At 36.7% G+C, this 21,867-nt stretch overlaps 1 protein-coding gene across 2 annotated transcripts in view; it reads left to right on the top strand.

Annotated features, from left to right (window-relative positions):
* The window catches only part of CERT1 (ceramide transporter 1), a 75,255-nt gene that overhangs the window by 8,287 nt on the left and 45,101 nt on the right, over window positions 1-21,867 (top strand). For both annotated transcript variants that reach the window (XM_026106766.2, XM_026106765.2), the window contains exon 3: window positions 9,845-9,961. In XM_026106766.2, the coding sequence (XP_025962551.1) occupies window positions 9,845-9,961 (117 nt within the window). The remainder of the gene's footprint in view (window positions 1-9,844; window positions 9,962-21,867) is intronic.

Below are 21,867 nucleotides of genomic sequence, written 5' to 3'. Positions count from 1 at the left end.
ATAACTGATGCAGTGATTTTCCTTGGTTTTGCTCATACTGAAATGATATATACTCATGTTAAAATCTAAATGGAAATATGTTCTTGGTTACTAGTCTTTTTTATTTTTTCAGAATGTTTCATTATTATTGTGTTCTAAAGAGACAATTAGACAATTCTGTGGCAAATGTCTCGGCTAGGATTGAGTAATGAATACAGTTTGCATAATAGAGGCATTTTTAGTGAGCTAGTTTGTTTCCAGAAACATTAATTAGAAAGAACTGTTGCTTAATGAAGGCAGTAATGATGTTTTATGTTAATATACAAGTTGCAAGTCATTCCCCTTCAGAATGGACTTTTGAAAGGGTGTATTTCTCAAGTGTCTTGCTGGTGGATGTCTGGAGCTCAGGACAGACAAACTAGAAAACTGAACTCTGCCTGAGGGGTACAGCCTGGTGAATTGTCTTAGCTTTTTCTAAGTAAAATAAATTATTACTGTAAAACACTTAATACGTATTCATCTTATAAATTAAGAGGTAGAATAAACATACTTTAGTGCGAGTTTACCAGAGGCACAAGAATTTCTTACATGAAAGAGCAGAACTGACAGTTTCCATTTTTTCAAGCTTCTCATTTCTTTGCAGATAGTCTGAAGAAAGTGGAGATGGTTCTTTTCAGTAATCAGCTGCTAATAATAAAAGCTTTCACCATGCTATTTTTTAAACATACTGTGAGTTTAACATTCTAACATTTCATTTAAGATTTTTAATGTGCTTCCTCTTGACTGGATGTTTCTGGTTTATTTACAGTATAATGCTAGTCACCATTAATAATTGGGCACCTCTGGGAAGTATGGACTGACGTTTCTAAAAATAGATTGATTAGCTAGCAGAGGGTGCTCCATACATTTGTCAATTCAAACAGATACAGAAGAGTTTCCTCTGAGAAGTTTTTTCACAGAAGCTTTAAACTCTGCTAATACTTAAATTCTAAATTAAAGGTGTGTATTTTTTATTAATTGAAGGAAATGTCAATGCTAAACACCTTCTTAATAGTGTTGCTTAAAGTGCTTGATGCATGATGAATCATGTCTTTCAAAATACTTTCAAAAATTTATTGTGACATTAAGTTGGTGTGTTTTTTTTCTTTTAAATTGTATAAAATGGGAAATAGTATTTCTGAAGCAGGCCAACTTAGACTGATACAGGTAAACTTTAGGTTAGCTTTTTCTAGCTACTGCTCCAACCTTTGTTCTTTTTAACATAACTATGTATGTTAGAAGAAGAATTATGGTTGACGTTTTTATCTACTGATAGGTTTGATTCTGTCAGCTGCTAGATAAGTTGAATACTAACTGATTGCTTTCAGTTGGCAAAAGCTTTTGTAAAAAACCTAATCTATAAATCAGTACCCTGGGCAGAAATACCATAGCCGTGAATTTATAATATTCACTAATTGCATTGAAATACAGTAATTTGTTTTTTCAGCCTCAGACAGTTGGAAACAATCTATTTTAGTATGAAATGATGTGCATATAATTAATTCGCTTTCTATAATTTGATAAAGTACTTCCTCAGCCTAAATTGTTACTCAAAAGATGACCTGAGTAAACCAAGTCAGAGAATACAGGCCTTAACTAGATAGGATTTTATTTAGGACACATGCAATTAGTACTTTTATGCTTTGGTGTATGCTTTAAATAACCAAATAGTTATTTCTGGATTGCTGGAAAATCTGGGGTGGAAAAGAGAGAAATATAAATGGAGATTTTAGATAGTGCATCCAGAAAAGCCTACGAAGGCAAGTGGAGTCAGGAATGCCTACCTATATGTGAAAGGCCTAAGGTGCTCCCATTCTGGAGAGTGAAATGCCAAAGGACAATAGGAGAAGAGTGAGGGGAAAAAAGGAGAGTTGGTGTGTGGGAGGTGATGAGCTGGGCTGCTGGGAACATGGGATTCTCTAGCACAACTCCTTTTAGGATTCAGATCCTGCATACAAATTTAACTCTGACAATCTTTGTACATCAACCTATCCATTACTTGTTCAGATAATTCAATTCAAAGTGAAAATGTCAGAAAGTTGCCTTATTTATCTAAGAATGCTAATATTCTTGAGGGAAAAGGCAATTTGATTTTGGGGGTGGAGAAATAGAAGGTTTCTTCCTTAGTGTGTATTAAGAAAATTAAGTCAGAAGTGGAAAACAGGCATCCAGATCTGCTTAAGTTAAAATGTTTATATTATGATCCATAATTCAACAGTGATTCAGATGTGGGGAAGAAAAACTCAGTAACATGTATTAAATAAATATTTTAGCGTGGCTTAGTATTGCTGAAGATTTCTGCTTAAGTACTTGTATATAATCATATGTGACTACATCCTTGAAATTAGGGCTGTAATCCAACAGTACTTATATCAACTTCTTCTATTAACAGTTAGGATATTATTCCCACACTTGACTTTTTTTTCCCCCTTTTATTAAGAGATTTAATTAAGATTTAACAATGTTCATGACTTAATATCCACTTCAGAAGCATACTTCCTGCCCATAGGTTGTATTGAGTATTTCTGTGCTGCGGAACACTTCTCACAGGTGTTATACCGTGCCCCAGATAAAATTCCAGTGTTTGTATTTGGTGTTATGGTTTTATGGTTGGCCGATTTTTTGTTTTCCACTCTGTAATCTTGCTGGATCTGAATTTCCATGCACTTTCACAGATTGCTTTGTAGTAGATTTTATTATTAGTGGATACAGCTTTTTTATCTGACGCACATCTCCAGTGGTCTACTCTCATTCAACTTTCCTGCCAGGCAGCCCCTAGCCGATTATTTACTAGCTATCTTGGGATAGCTATTTATGACATGTTTTTAACATCTCCACTGAGAATTTGTAGAATACCAGACCTCACTCTTTTTCTATGCATTCCTGTTTTGGAACTCTGAATAAAAGGGTCAGAACACTATTTTATCTATTTATATGCTGCTGCACAGGGCCTTCTCCTATCTTGTGGCCTCCAAGTTGCTGTCTCATCAGCCTTTTGGTTCTGTTCATACACACATTTAATTCTTCAAGATAGTTTTCTACAGATGACACTTCAGTGTTGCTTCTCCTTTTCGGAGCTCATCTTTTTGCTTCCTCCTTTAGACGTAAACTTTTGTGCTGCTTTTACCGTGTTACTCATGTATTCTAGACAGTGTAGTTTAGATCAAATATTCTGGCAGACTTCAGCAACTTCTCAGTTGGTTTGGTATGTCTTTCTCCTCAATTGTGCTTTAATCAGCTGAAGTCCACCATTCCTTGGAGAACAGTTAGAATTTGTTACTCCATGTCTCTAGGCTCTTAAGAACCAGGTTGTCTGGGACTAGGGTCTCACATATTCTAAAAGACTTTAAGCTGCAGGAGAATAAGGGTACATTTCAACTAAATGTGTGTATACACCCCCGCCTCCACCAAGAAATTGGAGATTGTTGTGATGGGAGCATTCAGAAGACTGACAAATCAGATCAATTTTAAGCTTTAAAACAAGGCTTTTTGACAATCACTAGCAACATGCTTTGTGCTAATAATTAGTTCTTACACATTATTAATCGTTATCACTACATATTAGTTCTTACATGTTTTCAGTCATTAGCATTATGTATTCAAAGCAGTTGGTCCTTAATACTTGGATCCTAAATTAGCTGTGAATATGCAGCACCATGGAGACAATGCTGTATAGTCAGCCTGATATCCATGTCTTTGGTCCTGGTTGCTGAGGTCAAGGTGACCAAACTGGAGAGCTATTTAACAGGTGTGTGTGTGTGGGGGGGGGCGCGGAATTGAAGCAAGCATTTTCTTCCACTCGCTGAACTTGGGATCCTTTTATAAGATGGTTGAATTTCTAGGTGATTCCTAGCCCTTGGCTCCTGCCCCGAGCCATGCAGTGCACGGTGGTGGCAGGTGCTGCTTTCCCAGGCTGCAGCTTACCCTGTTGCTTGGCTGTAGTGTGGGGTTTTTTGTTTGTTTTTGGGGGGGTTGTTTGTTTGTTTTTTCTCTCCCTCCCCCCCATGTCCTTCTATAGCAGCCACTTCTTGCAGCAAAGGCAGTCTTCCCAGATCTTAAGGTTGCACTTTTTCACTGGTCGGAAGGTGACCATCAGTGAGTTGTTTACATTCCTACTTTTGGCCTGTGCCCATATTTTCAAGGTCTTTACTGTTATCTTGTGCTTAAACTGTACATTGTAACAAGAGACACCTGGTACTAAGCTCTAGTTCACAGAGCAAGTTTTCATAACAAGTTGATAACAAGCCTAATACAGCAGGCCTAGGGACTTGCATAGTTAGCCTAAGGCCTGTGGCATGTTACTAGTAATGGCAGTACTGTCTTTACAGAAATGCTTATACAGTTGCACTGTATATGGGGACACATACGTTTGGATCAAAACAAGCTAATTTTAAGTCTGCTTGGTGTGCTTCTGTTTTCATAGTACAGCAGGCCTCTGCTTTAGCTGCAGCTCCCCTCACTTTGGGATTGGAACTTGCCATTCCCATTGCCACGAGCCTGGATGCTGTACTCTCCCTGCTGGCTCAAGATACCACAGCCACTGCTCTAAAGCATGCTTTTCCTCTTAGGGTAGATATCCTGTTCAGTCTTGCCTCACTGTGTTCTTGTGAAATCTGTACAGAGCTTCCAGTGCTCCTAGTTCTACATGTACATGGACAGGTACATGTACAGCTCTTGGATCTTCCATGGCACGCAGCAGTACATATGAAGAGATGTAGCAAAAGGACAGCCAATTAATACACGAATAGTGATTAAGAGGTGCAGCTTTATATATGTGATTCCCATTTCAATAGCTGAAGCCTTAAGTACCTGTCTAAATTTTACAGTCTGAAACCATACTTAAGGCTTTAGGGGAAAAGTGAGGAATGTTTTGTTAACATGCTTTGAGTTATAAATATTAAGAGAAGGAAAGATTAAAAAAAAAAAAAGTTCAATCATTAAAGTCTTTGTTAATGATTAAAAGCTGACCGATTACCAGAGACAGAATATTCAAGCTTAATTCCCTTAAGAGAATTTTGTAAAACCTAATTAATTAAGACAAAATGCGTTGCTTTACAAAAATCTGTTTTCTAAAGCAATGATTGCTCACAGTTTGATAATAGTTTTATTGGAAGGAATAAAACAAGTAGTACTTAAGTATTGTTTTGATTCTAAAATTATTCTTGTATGAATATAGTTCTTTTATGAGTTCTGGTTGTGATAACTGAATCCACAGGAAAGTAAATAATGTGTTTTTCTAGCAGGATGAATACCAAAGCTAGCATTATGAAGCTTTCTGTAATCTGACTTCAAGAACAAAGGCTTTCCAAATTTGCCCTGAACTTTGAAATTCTAGAATACAGTAAAAGACCAAGAAGTATATTCAGCAGTTGAACAGGCTTGTGCATTTTACTATGAGCAAAATCCAAGTGCTGCAGCTATGCTAAATATTTATCTTTCTAGGTCTTGGATGAAAAAATTGCCATCACAAAATGAAAAAAAAAAAACCTTATGTCAAAATTTCGGGGATAATTTGTTTTGTATTGCTGAATTAGGTGCTGTTCTTACTAGGTTTGTGTCTGTTGTTGCAGTGTATAATGTTGGTGTGTTGCAAGCTGCAGTTATCTTTAGAGCAGTATATAACATTGTTCTGTTAATAACTCTGGAGCTAGCATAGATAACATACTGCCTTTATCGTGCTTATGTTGGTTTCATTTCTATTTGAGAGAGAACTGAAGTATGGCAATTACTTTTTTTTTTTTTTTCCCTGTAGGCCTGGATCATTAATGCCTAATGTCCTAGTGCCCTGCTCAGTATTTCTTTCATTATGAAAAACTAAAAAATTAAGGCAAGTTTACTGTGGATGAGTTAGTTCTGCAGTGGGGATAGCAGCACAGGCATAGCTGATTGTTGTGATGTGTGGAGTTGACTTGGATCTGCTATGAACTGCTCTGGCTTTCCTCTCTAGAGAAAAGAGGCAACCTCTCTACTGGAAAGGAAGAAACACCCTTTAGAGTAGTGGGACAGACTGACTTAGCAAGCAGAAGTTTTTTCATTCAAGTATTTTCTTTCATGGAGTATTCTGGAAACTTACAAAGTATATGAAAACACTTACCTCCCGATGTGATTCACTTAAACCAGTATTTTCAAGTAGACCCTCTGAAGCTTGTTTCGTGAATACCTCAAACTTGAGAGCTGTATAGCAGGAAGGATTCTGTGGCAATGCAGTCAGCGATGACTCAGAGACCTGAGCTAGCTACAGACTTCCTCAGTAACTGTAGCCAAGTAAATGTTTCTTCATGTAAACTGCTCTTGCTTGTTCAGGAGCTAATATTGGTTGGCTTTACACAGTAAGATCTGGGAGGGTCGAATACTTGCAATCACCTTTATTTTGGCAGAATTCCCTACAGGTGCCTCAGAAGATAGGAAGGAGACAGAAAGGATGCTTGGGGATGCTAGAGGACTATGGGCCAGTGCAGTGTTTCAAACAGCATATTCTTGCATAGAATTATGATTTAGGTATTTTTCTTTGAAATACTGGCTCTAGAAGGAGCCTTTGGCACACAGGCTGCCTCTGCTACAAGACTTCTAACAGTCTGCCAACCTCAGCTTTGAAAACTCTGTAAGGGTTTTCAGATGCTCTCATTCACGGTATCATGTTGGTCTGCTGGGTTTTTGTTTTCCCCAGTGCCCTCTAAATTTATGTATGTCTGTGTGCTGCTTGAGGCTGCCAGGGGGTGGGCAAGAAAAAGCAGCTAAAGTTCTCCAACCTGCTTTAGGTCCTGAGGGTAGATAGCAATTCCTACTTGCTTTCTACTTCCCTGTGTGACTAAAACATTCTTCTCCTCCTTGCTTTAGATTGGTTGTGAAAGGACCAGGAGCAATAGGACACATCCTGGCCCCAACACAGGTTCTTAGCTTTTTACCTATGAAAATCCCTATTTATTCCTCCAGCATCTTCTCAGCTGGCTGGCTGAGAACTATGCCGTTTTATAAGTGCTTCTCAGGCTATGGAGGAGGGTGAACAGTAGGCTAGAAATAGTGAACTTCAGAGAAAGAGATCTAAATGAAGTGAGGTATGTAAGATTCTACAGGAAGAAAAGAGAAATGAAAAAGCTTAAAGCAGTGTTAAGGAGATACTTAAACTAGTCCAAGGAGGAATTTAGAATAAGGGACAGACCTGAAAAAACGGTGATAGACACTTCATGGTCTCTACTATTTGCAACTAGAGAAAACAGTAAAAGCGTATTTATAGCAAGAGCAAAACCAAAGAGTTTGCCTGCTGCTCAGTGGGAAGAGGAAGATAACAGATGATACCAAAGATGTTACATATTTAACAATCTGCCGAGTTGTTAATGAAATGAAGTATGAACTCATTCTAGGTTGTGAGAAAATGGTTGAATGACAGTAATTTGACTTGTTCTGGGTTAAGAAAAGAATAAGTTGCATGTGATTGTGGTGTCTTATATGATCTTGGTAAAATGCATAGTAGAGAACTTAGAATTGGCTGGAAGGGAAAGATAAACCAGATTCTAGAGAGTTCTTATGGAGCTTATCTTTTCAAAGGAGGTAGAGGAAAAGGAGGGAAATAAGTTAATGGTCTGACTTCGGTTGCCAGAAAAACACTGGAAAATAGACAGCAAGATGGTAAATAGGTAACATGTATTTGTCAAGAGCAAACCATGTCATGCCTACTGAATTTCCTTTTGATGCAATATTAAACATTGTTAGTGGAGATTGCTTTGTTTAAGCAACTTGTCTAACAGGACCACCTGTTAGACTGGCTTTTCTGTAATATGAATTTGCACAGCAAGCTGGATGTAATCCTAGACTTCTTTTATATGTTGCCTAGTCTCCTAACTTTCCCCATCTTCTATTGAATAATGCAGAAGTGTATGTTCAGTGTACAACCCAGAAAGGTGTTTGAAAGGTTTGGCTAGACCTCAAGGAAAGTATTTCTCCTCTGTGTCCAAGAGAGGTTCTCTAAATGTATTAAAAGCTGCTATGCAAAGAAAGGGAGTTCATAAACCTGCCTTTGAATAGGACAAGAGGTAATGATCCTAAATCACAATAAACACTGTTTAGGTTAGAGATGGCAAGGATAGCTGTGCACTGGAATGAGTTGCTTATGGAAGTGTGGTTCACTTACACTGCCAGCTTTTAAGATTAATTTTGTCAGGGCTATCCAACAGGGTAGACCAATTGATTTCAAATCCTCCAAAAGGCCCTCAGAGAGAGAGAGAGAGAGCTCAAGTGAGCAAGAGAACAGTGCCACAGGAGGAACAGTTTGCATACTTGCTTTTCTGGGAGACCTTCCTTCATGGTTGCTTTGTGCATATCCTCCATCACGTGGCCAAAGGAGGGCCTGGTAAAGGGGTGGCTTGTGAACAGGCTCATAAGCCTGTTCACTTTGTTAAGGCAGGTAGGTTTGCTACCCTAAACTAGATAAACATCTCTGATGCAGTAATGGATAATATATCAAATATCGTTTGAAAAAAAAGGGGCCTGGACTTGATGTCCCCTACATCCCTATGTTCCGTGATTCAGTGAAAACAAAGCAGTATACAAGTTTTTAAACTTTCTTAATTGAATGAAGTTGTGATGGTCAAATAGTAAGTAATTAGTAGCTGGATTCATGTGACTAGGTTGCTGACTGTCTTGAGGGGAGTTTAAAGTTCAAATGCCTGAACAAGTATGCAAAGCTTTTTTTTTTTTTAATATAAAAAAAAAGCTTCATGTACTTTTCCTTAAACCTTTTCCTAGCTCATTCTTTCTGCAAGTTGGTTTCTGTTGTTCTATTTTTTCCTCAATATACATAAACAAGAAAGATTCTGTACTATGTGAAAGTAGCTTCTGATTCCAGATCCTTTGAAAAAAAAATTCCACTGACATGGTAGATTTTTGCATGATACAACAGATTAGATTTGCTTTTAAGTTTATTTCTGTGGAGTGTTTCATGAGTGATCCATAATGCTTCAGTTGTCTGCAAGATTAATGAACATATCATAGAACAGTTCTTATAAAATTGTTAACCTGTATAGACTTGTCTTTTGGTGTCATGGAATCATATTCATGGTTCTCCAGATCACACAATTTTCCTTAACTTTAGAGCTTGTTACCTTCCTGCAGTAATGTGAATATATAATTTTTCATTTGAACATGGTAGAAAATTCAAAAGCCATTCAGCTGCATCCATGTTATGTTTCCTTTGTTTTAAGAATAGTTGTCAGCGAGGAAAAAAACGTCTTGCTAGGCTTTATATTGGATGTTTTCTGGGGACAAGATTTTGAACTGACAGTGTTTGGGCACCAGGCAGATTAGATGACTGCTTTGTTGCCCCTATAGTTCCCTGACCAGCTTCATTGCCATATTAGTAGAAGCTTTTTAGTAATTTAGGCATGTGAACTGAAAGCTAGATGTGTTTGAGTGGTGGTATGGGAAGGGGTTGCAAGTTGCTCCCCATAATCTGACAGCCCTGTCTTAGATGGTGAAAATAAGAGGTGGAGGCAGAGGATGCTGCAGCTTCGTTTAGTTTTTTTTCTTGCATTTTGCTGTAATCTCTTTTTTGTTCTGTACTGGTGCTGTTTGCTATGATGTTTGTATTCCTTCCATCTAAAAATGTATTAAATCACTTAGCTTTTCTGTTTCAGAAGACTGGCATTTTTCATTGTGAAAATTTGTTTGTTCATTATTTAAGATATCTATAGAAAACAAAATTTAAAATCTAGCAGTTATCCAAGGCACCTTACATCACAAGTCTTCTTAAATTACAACACTATCATGTCAAATGTTCTGTGAAGTATTTCTGATTGCTAATTCTGACTACTCTTACACTTTTCATTCGCAGCCCCACGACTTTGATGAATGCAGATTTGATATTAGTGTAAATGATAGTGTTTGGTACCTCCGAGCTCAGGACCCAGACCACAGACAACAATGGGTAGATGCAATAGAGCAACACAAGGTATGGGTTTTTTTTGATTTCTCTTCTCACTCCCTTGTTAGAACTGGTGGTGCTTGCGGAGAGTTGGAAACTCCATTGTACAGTCATTAGAAGTACTCAAGGTACGGATGACTGATGAAAGCTGTGAAATTGAAGTACAATGTTAAATAAGTTCCAAAGGAGTTGACTTGCTTATGCTTCACAGATAAGGGCTTAGAGAAGGGGGAGCTGACAACTTTGAACCTTTCTTGAGCCTCTCTTTAGCTTAAAAAAAATCTTAAAATAATTTTGTCCATGCTCTCTCACTGATTATTGAATTGTTTCTTCTCTGTTTTAGATGTTAACTTTGTTAGTCTTAGAGTCCATCCTCCTAGGTTATCATTCTGGTTCTAAGCTAATCTGTTTTGTCTTTTGGCTCCTTTTACTGTACCTGATACTGGCCCTTGTCCCCTTGCTTTTTAAGGCCCTACTCTTCATCAGCATTTTAGTTCAATTTCCTGAGGTACGCCTTGTCTCTTCCAATGAACTCGGTTGTTTTCATTTTACCTAGAGTAAATGGCTTGAAAGTCAGATATTTTTAAAGCCTCTATCATGTAAAACACTTATGTTTTCAGGTAAAGATAGTCACTGTCCTACAGATTGACTGTACAATGCCCAGTGCAGTACAACCCCTATATCTGGGATATACAAGTGTTACAGGAATAGAAATAATAGATACCTAAGTAGATAAATATTTTTACAGTGAACTTCAAGCATTGCTTATAGAAGTATTATATATAACTAGGAAGCTTCATCTTTTACTGGACAATCTTTATTACAAGCAGTAAGTGTTCTTAAACTTAAAAGGCTGTCTTTTGAAAACAGCTCACTGTAAAAATAGTTTCTCAGATACTAGTCCATTTACAGCTTGGTGTTTTGCCTTCACTTTGAGACAGAGTTAATGTTTAAAACATACAGAATTAAGCTGCAAAACCAGATTTCTTTTGTGTAGTCTAGTGAGAAAATATAAAGTTAACCATTGAATTTTTCTCAGATCAAAATGCTACAACTTCTTCTTCTTGCAGTACCTGAATGAAATGACTCAAGACAATGCACTGAGCAAGTTGCTGGATTATATGTCTATGAAGCTGGCACTTCAGAAACTGTTTTGTAGGCATAGGGTGGTGGGGACATAGAACTTGTGTTGCTTAAACTTGGGCTGAAATTCATATTAGGTTTGTGTGATTTGTGTGTAGAATTTAACTCAAACGTCAGCTTAAGCAGAAACATGCACTGAATCACTCACATGAAGGAGTGGGGAGTGCGGAGAGGTGGTCAACAAATCCTATTCATAAGCTGTGCTGTCTACCACCTTAGAAGGGAAGTCCTGCTGATGCTGCTCTTCAGTCATAAAGGCTGTCCTTAACTGTTGCTGAGCACTGAGCTGACAAGCCTCTTAAACCATGTATTTATAATATGAAAGTATTGAGTGGTAATAGCTTAAGGTTTATCACTGTATATGTAAATTTGCAATTGTCTCTGTGTCACAAAAAAAGGCTTGCATATATCACCACTGAATTTTATCTCCTGTCCCATTGCTCAGTCATTATCATGAGGTGTCTGTTTACTTCTGTTTATCTTGATTAGCCTGGTGGTGTTGGTACATTTAGTCATATTAGTCAGCCTCCTGTTCAGATCACTAATGAATGTTGAACAGCATGGATTCTAGCATTCTTCTTTGTGAGGAAACTTTATTAATAATGCATTTTAATTTCTTTAATGAAGAGGTTCTGCTTTAAATATTTATTTTGGCTTGGACAATTTAAATTTCTGTACTTTTCAAGAAAGCAGTGACTTTTTTTTAAAAAAAAAAAAAAAAAGGGGGGGGGGGCAACTTGTAGCAACCTTCCCTATTTTCACACTTAGGGAATGCAGTCAGGTTTTCTAGAAGCTAATTCACGTGTCTATATAAAATGAAAAAGTATGTCTACAAATAGGAAGTGGAAATAAAATTCTTTCTGTATATGCTGAACTGACCAAAAAAAAGTTCAGTTTGCTTTTTGCTGTTGCAGTGTGGTAACACTGGACTTTCACTATTCAGAATCTGGCTTTCAGTTTTTGTTGTTTGCAGTTTTGTAGTTATGAAGTTGGATATTTTTCAAGGTTTTATATATTCTCCTTTTAATCCTGTACTGCTTACTGTGTTCAAGACGTAGCAGTAGTTTGCATTCTTGAAAGGAGAGTGATAATGGCACATCATGTCTATATAAATTGTCAAACCATTTAATGTATTAAAGCAATTCATTATTTAAAAGCATTCTATTTGTAGTTTGGAACTAAATACCATGATCAATACAAGACAAGGCAAACAGTAAAAGGTAACACTGTTTTGTAACAAAAGCTTGGACTGAAGGTAAAAATAGAATTTTCCCAAGTTATTTTAATATGACTTCTTAGCTTTTTTTCCAGTGCAATATTTATTATTGTCTTTAGAATTTGAAGTAGGAACTCTAGTGTGGTTGAGTGTTGTAGGTTTGGAGGTGCTCTGTTCCTACTAAAATGCATGGGAATATGAATACTTGAAGCCTTGGAAAAGTGCTATGTGCATGTAAATAGGTGCTTAACTTAATTACAGACAAAACAAATGTCCAAATCTAGTTTTTCTTCTGGTTATCTTTAATAACCAGGATTCTGAGGGAGCACATTTCTCCATATGTCACATTTCGATAAGACATTTTCTGAATGGAGTGTTTAATGCTGTATTTTCTTGGTCTGGAGTTTGTATAAATTTTTGTAGCAAAAATTACTGCTTCTTAATAACACCAATAGGATCTGAAAGTTTTTTTTTTTTTTTTTTTTGTAGAGGCATGAAGTTCATCTAAACTTCCATTGAATTTGTTATAATATTTCAATGATCCTTAATCAAGTAAAGTTACTTAATTAAAACTAAGACTAGAACAAGATGGACTGGTTTTTATAAAACAAAATACCACAATTCACTGCAAAGCTTTTAAGTCTACATATGCTTACTCTCAGATTTTCCAAAGGAACTTTTCTGGTCAGATTACCAATACTCAAACAAAAGTCCCTTGAAAACTATTATTAGTGGATAAAAATTGATTTTATTTGAAAACTATGTTCTTGAATTGATACATAATATTTTGGATAAAATTGAGATGGGAAATTAATTTTATTTCTTGTACTAACAAATCATTTTGATCAACTTGAATCTATTGCTATCGGGTGTACTGGGTTTTTTGTTTTGTTTTTGAGGCTCTTTGTAGCTTACTGAGTGGGTAGGTAGTTGTAGTAGGCTGCTTAAGCTGTTTGCTAACAAAAGCTTGTTTGTGAGACTTACTGTAGCATGTCACAAGGTTGTTTATCTTTAGAGTATGAAAGAAAGCCTGAAACTTTGCAACTGTGTTTCATTGTGCTCTGAACAGAGGAAACACTGATTTAAAATGAACTTTGTATTAAATTTGAGTATGAGCAGACTTAGAAAAACTTACTGCTTAGCAATACTAATGAGTAGCTGGTAGCTGAGAAATGTAAAACATCTAATGTTTAAGCATAAGAATTATGTTAGAATTTGCTGCTCTTTGTTTTTTAGGATTGCATTAGCCTTTCCCTGTATTGAGGATCCAACTATTTAACAGATTAAATGTTTCAGGTACACTTTACAGCTTCTACAGTATTTCTTAATTTCCCCAAACTGGAGGAAGGAAAGCTGAGGACCCTCAGTTAACCAAGTGAGGAAACAGTTTATGCATAACCAGCAGTCCTTTCTTCAATTTAATTGTTTCATTAAACTTATTGAGCAGGTATTCATCTGCAAAATAAGCTGGTTGTGAGGGTGGTGGTGCATCATTTGGAAGCTTCTCTCTGTTCTCCTACCATAAGAGGTAGTCAGGTGTAAGATGGCTAATGACCTTTCCTTACTTAGATGGATTGGATAGCTGGAGTAAAAGGCTCAACAGCAATGTTGACTCCCTTATTTCTCCAGTATAAAAGTATTGATGGTGCATGAGCAGAAGGTATTGACACTCTTGGAAAGTTGCTCTTTTCTTAAATAAAAATTCAAGGACTGACTCTGGCTTTCTACAGGGTTTTGAAAATGCAGTGTGGAATTTGTAATGTGAATTTAGAGTAATTGACCTAAATGTAGTTCTTATTTGATAAATAATGAGAAAATGTCTGGGTTTGTTTGTAGAGAGCATGGGCTTTTGCAGCATTTAACTTCTAACAAATAAAGAGCATGGTGTTCTGCATACTGTGAATAAACATGCAAGATTTTTTACTTTTTCACTATAACTGAATGCATTTTTTTTTTTACACGTACTATACTTACCCAAAGTTTCTACTTCTATTTTATTTGAAACTCATTCTTTTCCCTCTATTTTGTTAGAGTAGATATGTTTACTTACTAATTTACATTACTTCCCTAACATGTAAATGAGGGGACTGAATTGCAGGTCATTTGAAGATAAATAAACTCATTTTGTTGAGCAAGTTAACTCAAGTTTTCTTGAACGCTGGAATCCCATTGGTTTACCATCAAAACTGAGTATTTTGAAAAAGAATTTCTTGTGATATCTTTACATCCCAAGCTTTTTCTCTACTGTATTAGCTGTACAGGTACAGACCTAGTTAGGATAGTGAAGAATCAAAAAATTGGCTTTGGCAGACTAATAGAGTCAAATTTTTGCATAAGTACTAAAACATTTGATTCACTTCTTTTAATAAACACTGATACATTTCCAAACTAGTAAACTAAAATTAGGATGTTTAGTTTTGAAATGTTTCTTTTCTGTGTGTGGATCCTAGTTAATAGTTTCATTTATTGGTTTTGCTTGCAACATTTGTAAATTGGATGCAATACAGTTAAGATTTTAAGGCAGAAACTTTCATTTAAAGTAGAAGGAAATTCTGCATGAATGATTCGTACTATAAAAATACTGTTTCTGTTGTAGAAACATCTTTTCTGATTTTTGAGCAAAAATCACTGATCCATTTTTTTGTTCAGTTTTTCATGATTCTTTAGTTGTACTTAGAAAGATGACCTCTGTTTTGTTGAGACAGCTGTACAGATGAAGTTTTTTACTCTAATACAGTTTATTCTTTCTTCTATTAGTTGTAGCAGTGAAAGTATGGGGTATGGCGTAAGCTAATATGCAAACATCTTGCCTGCAGAAAGCTCTCAATTTTTGATTGTGTTAGTTTTGATTGTGGTTAATAAGGGCACTTCAGAATATTGTTGTGAAAAGAACATTGTCAGTTTGAATTTATTTTCACATTAAATGTTTTTTTAACCACTAAATATGGTTTTTATTTTCCACATAACCTAAAAAAGGTGACAGCTTATATATAAAGTACTAAGAGTCATTAATTTCACTCTTAATGTCATCTGCATCTTGTTTTGTCTTGTCCATATACTTTTCAGAAGGAGTTCTTGAATGTGCTATTATGCCCTAAAAAAATTACAGCTAATAGTAATTGTGATGTTGAAGCAGCAAAGGCAGGAGGTAGGTATCTGATGAAGGGGTGAGGGGTAGAGGTGGGCTTTTGATGCAGTCTAACATGAATGCAACACCAAAAAAGCAGAGCCCCCAAATGGCTGAAAACAGAGCACTGTAGTGCTATGCACATGGGAAATATATTAAATATAATAAAAAGCCCACAAAATACTATTGAAGAAGCCCCCTCAAGCCATTTTAATTGTTGCAATTCCAAAAGGTTAAGCTAATGTCAGATTGCTTAAATCTTACTGTTAATACAAATCAGCTTCTGGGTAAACAGTATGAGGGCATCAGGTACAATATTAAAGTATTTCTTAAAATTAGACTTGGCCTTCTGCCTTTGTGTTATTCCCCTTATGAACTGAAGGAAAAGAGACTATGCCAGAACAACTTATCCTTTTTCAAGCTCAGAGGAAATCTTACGTTTCAATTTGATAAGAACGCCCCAATCTCAGCTGCACTTTTGCCCTTTGAACATATAATGTCTGTAGCTTCTAAGTACCTTGTTCTGTAATTGAAGTATTTTATATTCAGACTGAGACCTGAGTGCATCTACCTATCCCTTCAATCTAGAAGCAGTCTACTCAGGAAACTTGTCCCTGAAAGGACAGGGGCTTTATGTTCTCCTTTTGTACCCCTCTCCTCTACTGTCATGAAATAAGCTAATTTACTTAGAGGAAGGAAAAAGGGGTGGGGGGCATGGTCTGGACTGAAACTCTTTAATCAGCTAATTAATATCAGAATGAGTAGGAAAGTATATACAGAGTAGAAGCACTATAGAAGTATTTTGATTCAGAATACTAACCTGATAAGCTTCTTTTTAATAGAAATTGAACAAGTATACATTTCTGCCACTAGTGAATGGTTTTGTACAGTAAATACTGTTTTGCTATTTCTCTGGCAGTTTTTGTGGAACTGCTAAAATAGATAGTTCAGATGCGGGATGTATGTGCATGAAGAAATACTGTGCAAAGGCCTTCAGAAGTCATTCATGCTATAGTTCTTTAATATGAATATAAGACTTTTTGGTAACACTGTCTACTATGTTGCTGACAGGCACTGTCAAAAGTAATCTGTAGCAAACAGTGTCTGTTCTCCTAATGTTGATCACTGAATGCTAATATAAATACAATTCAGTTGATTATACTATTGGAAAGAGTTTATTTTAAAAGAAATTTCAGACATCTATTTTGGAGAGCAGGGAAGTGTCTGTTTCAGCACTCCTGAACCTCTGTCATTTCTATGATATTCAGAATTACTTCTCCTTGCAGTTCCTCTCCTGGGGTATAGGTGTTCCAGTAATGTATGACTATAAATGATTTACTTTTACAGCAATGGTTGAGGTCTGAAGAGGAGAAAAAGAATGTGACTTCTTAATCTGTTAATTTTATTTGGCATCTTGTCTGAGCACCCGTCCCTCTATCCTTACTTCTCCATAACTTTTTGCACTACCACTGACATAGGTGGAAACAGCAGTGCAGAAACAGGAAAGCATGGGAGGTATGGGAGTAAGTAAATATTGTTTACTTTTTTTGTTTCACAGATTCATAGTGAGAACTGCAGGAGTATGGTAACCAGGCTTTTTTTATAACTACTCAGGCATCAATGTCCTAAGTGTTGGAACCAGCTTCTTGTTGAGTAGTTTTGCTGTTAGCTACCATTCCTTATTTAATTGATTCAGGTTGCGATGTTATCTTGTGATGTTATCTTGCCTGGTGTTCTGCTGGGCATGAGCAAATAAAGTTCAAAATTTTCCTTTCAGATGCTGACAATTTGGAATGTGTATTTGGTCTCTGCTGTAAGAATTTTACCAACTAGTATAAATGTAGCTCACATACACACAATACACAAAGTACTGGAGTGAACTGGATCTTGCATACAAACATGAAAAGGCTAATTTTTAAAGAGGCCTTAAAATAATTGTACTTCTGAAAGAAGGTAAGAGTTGGTATAGAAGGGACAGCCAGCTAAATTACGGAGATCATGGTGTCTTTTCAGCACTATTAGAATACAGTTTTTTGCTTTGTATGTTAAAATATCCAGGTTTACAAATTAATTCTTGGTGTGGTTACTTGTGTAACATGTTTTTAAGTCAAGTGAAAATATAGTCTGCCTGAACTTTGCGGTAATAAACTTACTCATTTTTGATTTTGGCTTGAATCGTTTTCAGACTAAAGTGGGAAATACACAAGAGAATAATGTTACCATGTCTAATCTAAGCACCTTCTCTGTCTTCTTCTGAAGCTCACCAGCCCTTTAACCTGTGAATACTGGCTTTCCCTTTTTGATCTTCAAGGACATCTTACTGTCATTCTTACTGGCATTTGGTATTAGCAGAGAAAAGCTAAAAGGGGTGTCCTGGAGAGTCATAAAATTCATCCTAATCCCTTGATATCAAGTGAACTAAAATCATTGTCATTGGATGACATGTTTGTTTAGAAGCTTGTAAATTATTAAACATTATAATAGTGACAGGTTATGAAATCATTTTGGCCTGTTCCTGCTGCTAAAGATTTCTTCTTCCCCATCATCCTCATCTAATCTGACTTCTTTTACAGACTAGTACTATTCACAGTCAATATGGAGAACAGATTATTTCCTTCATCTTTGCAACACTTAAAACTTCTTGTTTTATCTGCTTGCCTGAACAGCTCTGCTTTCCTCAATCTTTCTTCTCATTGACATGTTTTATAATTCTCTGATACTTTCGGTTGCTCTCCCCTGAACTGTTATCTTTTTGATGTACAGCACCCAAAATTGGACTTGGTATTCCTACTGAGTGTCTAAAGTGTTGAACAGAATGCAAGATTATTCCATCGGTCTTGCGGATTATCCTGTTTTGTAGCATCATGGTTTTTTGCTTTTTTTTGTTTTGTTTTTTTTTTTACTTGTTCAGCTTGCGAGCCACTAAATTTGATTTTTCTCTAGAAGCAACTGCTACCTGCCAAATTGTTGCTTATCCTGTATTTGTGCAGTATACTTTTTCCTATAACCATTTAGAAACTTGAACTTATTTTTTCTCCAGTTTAGATGAGTTTTACTGTTTTTTTTTTTTTTTTTTTTTTGATATTCTTCCATCAATTTCAGTCTTTCCAACTTCTATCTTGGACTTTGGTTTCCTTCCAGAAATAATTCTTTGTGCTGCTTGGATATGGTTCAGTTTCTTAAGAGATTGTGTTTATTAATCTAATACTTTCTAAAGAATGGTCGGAATAGGAACTGGCTGGCTGGTGAGAGACTAGATCATTTAGTGGTATCTTCATTAAAAGCTGAGTTTGCATGTTATTCTGATAGGAGCTGCTTATCTGATTCTGCAGCTGTATGCATGTGTGGACTGAAGATAATATTACATGTTTGTATCCACGAGAGCTGTGACCAGTCTGCCATATGTTCCTAATTAGAACAAGTTCCTCCACCATCTTGTCTGAGCATTAACAGCTAGTTTCTATAACCTCAACAGAGGTCCTGAATTTCTCCTTCTCTCAAAGCCCTGCCCCCAAACAGTGGTTAAAACTTAGTTGAGATGCTTTACTTATCTTTCACTTGAATTAGCTAAATATAGGGATTGACTATTTAAAGGTTAAAATAATGTTTTGATCACTTTATAGCTGGGTTGGTTAAGCAGGTTGTTTGAAATGTCTGGAAAAATGTCTAAAGGATAATGTCTAAAGGATAATGTCTGAAAACCTGTAGGCCAAAATACAGATCAGCAAAGCTTTCCCTCATGGATGCCAGACCATGTGAAAGATAATGTTTTGAGAAGTGCTAGCTCAAGATCAGATGGCGTGAAAGGCTGTGTGTGACACAACTGCTAAGCTGTTCGGAGTCTGTCAGTCAATATTTTTGATGACAGTATTGTAATGCTATTTAAGGAAAGGTGATGGATGTCCCTAAAATAATCTCAGTGCTCTTCCCAGTGGTGAGTCTTAAGGAGATCAGAAGTAAGCTATTGCACTAAATATGCAGCTGGCCGTGCTGTAAGTAACCGGTCCTCTTGCTGTAAACAAGTGGGATTCTAATGGGAAACTTGAGTGTTACGGATTCACTTTGTGAAATTTGTGGTAGATAATTTTGGTAGTGTATCATCTATTCTGCATTGTAATGAGGGGAATAACAGTGCTTATGACTGGCAGAATGACACACAATATTTTAAAGACTTTACTGCCATCTGCCAGGGGCTACTTTTTTGCATTGTCACCCCAAAAAACAATATTAATCTTTGAGAGCCCTGTGTCAAGCTTGACTTTAAGGACAAATACCCCTTCAAATCAGTGTAAGTGTTGCTCTTGCTACGAAGAAAAGAGTACAGAGCTGCAGCATGGAAGTCGTGAGTGGTTAAACTGCTAAAAGTTGACTTGCCAAATAGATCTGCATGCTGTTTACTCAGAATTATTACTCATCAATTCACAGTACTGTGTAGCAAGTTTAATAGAAAACTTGATAGATGGAAGCACAGACAGCATCCAAGTCTTCTTTTTTTTTTCACCTCCTTTTCAAAAGACTAAGGGGTCTTTTTCTTCAGTGAGTAGGGAACTTCCATTAAAGCAAAACTCATTGCTGAGTTGATATTAACAGAGCAGAGTTACACCCTAGCCACAGGGAGTAGATACTGCTCAGCCACATGGGTGGGGTGCACAAGTAGCAATGGTACGGGTTCAGTAACATTCACCAGAGGTAACTTTGAACCAAGGCCTCTCTGGCTTGGTTTGCTTGTCACCCTCCCCCACCATGGCCCTCCCAAAAAAGCAAATAGGGGATAGATAGCTGCAGGAGCTGATGGGATTCTAAAAAGCTGAGGGAGACTTTGAAAAGAGAAATTGCTTTGAAAAGAGCAGGAGTTGATCTTCTGCTTGTTTGAATTTTGTGTTGCCCAAACCGGAAGCTTTAAAGGTGATTATTTTAATACAAGCTATGTAGTGGAAAAATAAGCAAACTGTTTCTTTTTGTCTCTGCAAAAACATACAGTGCTTTAAAATAGGTATTGGCTACGCATTTAGTGTCACGTAGGTGAATGGACTCATTGCAAAGGCACCAAGATTCTGGTATGTTGAACAGATCTACTTTAAAGGGAGAGGAGGAAGGAGAGGTGTAGTATTTAACTCCTAGTATGTAAGTGTTGGATATATTGATTGGTATGAAGATGTGCATTAGTATGCTGGGTTTTGGGGGGGGGGGGGGGGAGGAGAGATCAAGCGAGAGGTCTGTCTCTGTTTTTCCCTAGTAGTCTGGAATAACTTCTGGGTGTTTCTGTATAGCTTCAAAGTTGCTGATTTAAATAAGCAAGTATAGCAAGGGCTGCTAAACTGGTAAGTATTACTTGACCTAATCTGCGTTACGGTGCTGATACTCGTAGAGAAGCTGTTCTTTCAGGGGAAGATTAGATGTATGGCTCAACTATTAGTCTTTTAAAGAAACTTGTTACTCAAATTAAACATGCTCTTTCAAAAAGAAAAACTGGACTTGCATGTCATACACATTCTATTATTGTAGCATTACTATCAGCAGGTGCTCTTAATAGATGCAGTGTTGCTTGTCATCTAATGTTACTAAATTTGCTAGAGCACGCTTTATTGCTAGTCATTGTACACTTCCTGAAAGAAGACTTTGGGGATAGCTAGTGAATCAGCAGTTTTAGTTTCCTACATAAGCATATGCTGCAGTAAGCCTAAATGCTGTCATTTCCAAACTGTTGAGACTTCCCTTTCAGGAAAGAAAAAAATAGTTCTTTGTCTCTCTTGGCACCCTTTTGCTGTTCTTGGTTCCATGTTCTAACAGCTGCTGTAAGTTGCAGCTCTATTAATAAGTAGTTACAGTTGAAACTGTTTAAACCTCAGCTACAGTTTTCCGTGGATTTCAGCCCAACACACTTGATTAATTATAAACAATGCAACTTTGTTTCGCTTTGACCAAAGGAGGTTTTTTGCCCGTGTATTGTGTATTCCAGTTACGTTTCATAATAATCATTTTGGTTTTAAAAGCAGATTATTATTCTCTGAAGAGTACGGTCTCATGGATTGGAGGAACAAGTACATTGGTTGGATGTACTTGCAGGAGGTTGCACTAGAGGTGCCTCGCAGCCTAAGTTAGCCTGTGATTGTACAGTAAAACCACATTTCTTTTATAACAGTTAAATTCTGGATCCTTGTTCGTGTCAGTATTTTCTACTTCACATCAGAAGGACTTCCCTTTCCTGACTTGAAATGATTCTTTTTTTTAAACAGTGAGATTTTATTGCCTTGCAGTTGCAAATTTTCAGACTTCACAAAATAAAAGATCTGGTTTAGCTCAGTCTTGTTGCAGTTCTGCTTTATTCTTGCACTGTTCTGAGGTGCAGCTTCTTATTCCCATTCTTGTTTAAACCTGTCTCCAGATATGCTAAACTGGGTAGAGCTGGAAATACGCTATCTAATCCATGCATTGTGGTGTGGTATT

Source organism: Dromaius novaehollandiae, chromosome W (assembly GCF_036370855.1).
Source record: "Dromaius novaehollandiae isolate bDroNov1 chromosome W, bDroNov1.hap1, whole genome shotgun sequence".
NCBI lineage: Eukaryota > Metazoa > Chordata > Aves > Casuariiformes > Dromaiidae > Dromaius > Dromaius novaehollandiae.
Note: the sequence above shows the minus strand (reverse complement) of the source record. Positions and strands in the feature narration are given on the sequence as shown.